Source organism: Cebus imitator, unplaced genomic scaffold (assembly GCF_001604975.1).
Source record: "Cebus imitator isolate Cc_AM_T3 unplaced genomic scaffold, Cebus_imitator-1.0 Scaffold203, whole genome shotgun sequence".
NCBI classification, from domain to species: Eukaryota; Metazoa; Chordata; class Mammalia; order Primates; family Cebidae; genus Cebus; species Cebus imitator.
Genome location: NW_016107518.1, coordinates 2657461 through 2662227, shown reverse-complemented (window position 1 = coordinate 2662227; position 4767 = coordinate 2657461). Strand labels below are relative to the sequence as shown.

At 45.4% G+C, this 4767-nt stretch overlaps 1 protein-coding gene across 15 annotated transcripts in view; it reads right to left on the bottom strand.

The window, feature by feature from the left end:
• Positions 1 to 2127: 2127 nt before the first annotated feature.
• Positions 2128 to 4767, bottom strand: part of PARP6 (poly(ADP-ribose) polymerase family member 6) — a 34536-nt gene continuing 31896 nt past the window's right edge. For 14 of the 15 annotated variants that reach the window (XR_001830789.2, XR_001830790.2, XR_005203326.1 and 11 more), the window contains 4 exons: positions 3856 to 3935; positions 3098 to 3161; positions 2842 to 2926; positions 2128 to 2503 (listed from right to left, as the gene is read on the bottom strand). Coding sequence is in view for 11 of the 15 variants with exons in the window: in XM_017548100.2 (XP_017403589.1) it covers positions 2401 to 2503; positions 2842 to 2926; positions 3098 to 3161; positions 3856 to 3935 (332 nt within the window). In the remaining 4 variants the exon portion in view is untranslated. The remainder of the gene's footprint in view (positions 2504 to 2841; positions 2927 to 3097; positions 3162 to 3855; positions 3936 to 4767) is intronic. The other variant, XM_037745555.1, reaches the window with a different exon arrangement.

Below are 4767 nucleotides of genomic sequence, written 5' to 3'. Positions count from 1 at the left end.
AAAATATTTGTAAAGTGTGAAGACTTTACAACATAGAACCAGAACAGCAGTCTGGTCAGGCTGCCTGTCACTAGCTATGGAATATGACAAATTACTTATGCTCTGTGTCTCTGCTTTCTCATCTACAAAACAGGAATAATTGTGACTCCTTCATAGGCTTGTTCTGAGAAGTACGAGTCAATACACATAGAAAACTTGTAATACTGGCCGGGTGTGGTGGCTCACACCTGTAATCCCAGCACTTTGGGAGGCTGAGGTGGGTGAATCACCTGAGGTCAGGAGTTTGAGACCAGCCTGGCCAACATGGTGAAACCCCATCTCTACTAAAATAAAAATTAAAAACTAGCCAGGTCTGGTGGCACGTGCCTGTAATCCCGGCTACTCGGGAGGCTGAGGCGGGAGAATCCTTAAACCCAGGAGGCAGATGATGTAGTGAGCCAAGATGGCACAACTGCACTCCAGCCTGGGCAACAGAGTGATATTCCGTCTCAAGAAAAAAAGAAATAAAAGAAAGGAAAACTTATATTACTGAGCACACAGTAAGTCATCCAAAGTGTTAGCAAATTATTAAAGTGCTTAACAAATGCCAGCACCTTCTTGGCAAAAACTAAAGATAATGTCAGCTGTCTCTTAATACTATAGAGATGGGGACAAACTCCTCTCAGGAGACAGGTATTTCAGTTAGAATGGGCTCAGTGATGAATGAGGTCATTTACTTGGTGAATTTCCTAGACCTGAAACCAGACTGGGAGAGGAGGGCTTAGAAGACTTGTATATTAGAATGTACTAGTGTTGATCAAGAATGAGCGAAGTTTAAGAAACAGCTTCTAGAGGGATGGACCTTAAGAATGGTACTTGCTACAAAAAACGAGCTGGGCATGGTGGCGCGTGCCTGTAATCCCAGCTACTCAGGAGGCTGAGGCAGGAGAATTGCCTGAACCCAGGAGGCGGAGGTTGCGGTGAGCCGAGATCGCGCCATTGCACTCCAGCCTGGGTAACAAGAGCGAAACTCTGTCTCAAAAAAAAAAAAAAAAAAGAATGGTACTTGCATGTTAAAGCAGGTCAGGACTAGAAAATAGGATAAAGTACCCAGGCAACAAGGTACCTCTCAAGTACAGTGAAGATAATGAAAGATAACAGGTAGTATAGGGTGGGCTTTGTAAATCAAGAAGCTGTAATAGAATTAAAAAACCTATCCTTCAAATGCCAGGCTTATTTAATGCTTTTTGTATTCTCTATGCTTATTTAATATTTCATAAAGCATGTAATCCCAGCTCTTTGAGAGGCCGACACAGGCAGATGGCTTGAGCCCAGAGTTTGAGATCAGCCTGGGCAACACAGTGAAACTCCATCTCTTCAAAATATACAGAAACTATCCGTGCATGGTGGCACCCTGCTGTGGTCTCTGCTGCTTGGGAGGCTGAGGTGGGAGACTCACCTGAGCCTGGAAGGTCAAGGCAACACAGTAAGACCCTGGCACAAAAAAGAAAAACCATGAAATATTTTGAAATGTCCAACTGACTCAGCTATGCTTATAACTTAAGATTTGGGGTACATGGAGCACAGCCTGAAAGGCCAACAAAAGGCTGAAATGAGAATTTAAACAGGGAGAAGAAAAAATTCACTAAAACAATTGGGTCTCCTAGAAAGAGCTGCCTTCCTTTACCACCTTGCTCAGCTTGTGGGATTTGGGCTTTGTTTCATTAAGTGATGCTGCATTCCCTTAGGATGTCTTTATAGATTTCAACTTAGAAACAAACCCCTTCCTGCTCGTGCCACTTCTCCCATAACCTCACTTATCCTGAAGAAACAGGTGGAAGGAGGAAGAGAATAGGGGCCCAGTTGCTGAGATTTAGAGCAAGGGAGACTGGGCAGGTTTTGTGCAGAAAGTAACATGCCCTAATGGACCTTTTAAATTTTGACTAACACTCATTAGTGATATTCTATATCCTCGGTTTGTTTGATCTGCACAACTGGTGTAAAAAGCTGATAGATCTGTAGTAAACTACAATAAATGGACTCAACTTTGATATCATGCAACATAAACAGTCCCAATCCACAGGAAATTCCAGTCTCCCACCCTGGGGCAGGTGCTACTCCAAGGCTAGTCAGACCACAGTGATCATATCCAGTCCACAGCACCTTCCATTTTATTGTTTTATTTACAAACAGGGTGAAGTCAAAGGGAAAGTCAGGGGTTAGAGTCATTCTGGGCCATCCAAATGTGGAGCAGTTCTTGAGTCAAGCTCCACCACGAAGTCCACCTCTTATATCTCCTTTCCTGCCCCTTGGTAATGGCCCCTTGATTCCTCAGGGCAGCTTGAGCTGCTGTACCTGAACACTTTTATGAGGGCAGATGGATCCTGGGGTAACAGGGGTGGTACGAGGGCTGGGGCCCCCTCAGTTTGTGTAAACCTGAGTTCCGATCACACGCATGATTTCCTTCTGTATCTTGGGGTCCTGAGTATTAATGTTGGCATCGCCCACCTGACCATCCTCGTATCTGCCAAAGATAGGGCAAGTGTGAGCATAAGAGGGGGAACAATACCAGAATAACGTCAATCAGTGGAACTGTTTCAAGGTATGGCCATTCCATCCCAGAAGTCAAAGCCCTTTCTCACTACTTTTCATAGTGGAAGAGATTCAGCTTATCTGGTTTCTTCTAGATAGATCCCAACAATCTATACCCATTCCCATCCTCCAGTGATAAAGTCCCAGTGCCAGCTCCACTCAGGTAGCCAAGGACATGTCTCAGATAAATAGACTACTCCCAGTAGCCACACGCCATTACATCCCCACCCTGACTCCTCAGATAATCCCCAGAGTCCTTCTCAGACTTACACAAAGAAGAACCTTGTGCAGACATGGTCGGATACAGGGCACACCCAGATGTTCCCATGCTTCTGGAGATCCTTAGATGTAATCACTGGGAGAAAGAGGGCCAGAAATCATAAATTTAATGCTTACAGCACAGAGTCCAGGCAAGAGAAGGAAGCCAGGCCACTTCAACATCACTCTTGGCCAGATTATGTGCCAAAGTTACATCAGAGATAAAGGTTAGAGACACAGAAAAACAGGACATGGGCAAGCTACCTACCTTCACAAAGTGCTATACAGTTTAGATTCCGACTCTGCAGGAACCTGGACTGAATGGATCGGGTCTGGAAGAGAAGGAGGCAAAGGAGACCAGAGCCAGGTAGACAGGTACAGCTTTCCCTTGATACTGGTTAGCTGATGATTGGGGGTGGGGATCAGAGATATCCTAGGTTCCCAGTAACCCCCCAAAAACTTTGCTTTCCCATAATCAGTATGAATAGGGCCACAGCTTCCATCTTTACATTTTCATCTAAACTCAGCCTCTGCTTTTGTTTGTTTGCTTTCTGAGTCAGAGTCTTGTTCTGTTACGCTGGCTGGAGTACAGTGGCGTGATTTCAGCTCACTGCAACCTCCACCTCGAGGGTTCAAGCAATTCTCCTGCCTTAGTCTCTCAAGTAACTGGGGTTACAGGCGCATGCCACCACGCCTGGCTAATTTTTGTATGTCTACTAGAGCAGGTTTCACTATGTTGGCCAGGCTGGTCTCAATCTGCTGATCTCATGATCCAGCCACCGTGGCCTCCCAAAGTGCTGGGATTATAGGTATGAGCCACCGCGCCCGGCCAGCCTCTGCTTTTATACTCATGACTTAGGCTACATATGACTCCAGAAGTGTGTTCACTTTAGAACATATCTGATTCCTTTAAATAATCTTCAAATCACTCCCCAACCCATCCTCACCCCACTGTTTCCCTGTCCAGCTCTGGAGCCTAAATTAGCCCCAGGGAGAGGTTCTGCCTCATTAGAAAAGTTCCAATACCTGGGGGATGGTATTCATCCTGTTATATCTCTGGACCAGCTCATCCTTGGAAGGCATCCTGTGCTGTCCTTTTCCCATTCCTGTCACAGAACAATACACCCAGTTCATTTATCAAAAGTTTATTGAAGTGCCTACTATGTCCCAGCACTGAGCTAGATGCTCAGCAAAATAGTAGAGAATAGAACAAACAAGATATTTTCCCCCACAGAATTTAGTCTGGTGGAAATTACAGGCAAGAACAAATAATTACAACACAGTACAGTAAGGGGTTGTGATGCAGATTACAGAGCATGATGTGAGCCCAGAGGAGGGAAACTAGCCTAGCCTAAGGGTTTAAAGAAGTCATGGGTGACAGCTAGACTGAGAACTACAGGATTAGGAAGAGTTAATTAAACAGGGGGAAATGTCTGGGCAGAAGTAGTAGGATACAGAAGGCCTGGAGGAAAGATAAGGTAGTGAGTGTTAGTTCAGCGATAATAATCAATTGCAGAGGAGTGGTGAGAAATGATATAGAAGAAGCAAGCTAGGATCAGATCAAGCAGGCTTTGCAGGCCTGTTAAGGCAACTAAAGTTTATCCTCAGAACATTAGGGAACCACTGCAGGGTTCTAAGACGGGGGTAGCACATGAAATCAGCCAGGAGTGAGGGGCCCAGGAGAGTGGGACATCAATACTTTGGTGTCAAGTGTCTGGATGAGTGAAATGAATGGAAAGGAAGCAAGCAGAGCAAGTCAGATTTGCCCTAGTCTCAAAGTTACATTAAAAATCTGACCGGCCAGGCGCGGTGGCTCAAGCCTATAATCCCAGCACTTTGGGAGGCCGAGGCGGGTGGATCACGAGGTCAAGAGATCGAGACCATCCTGGTCAACATGGTGAAACCCCGTCTCTACTAAAAATACAAAAAATTAGCTGG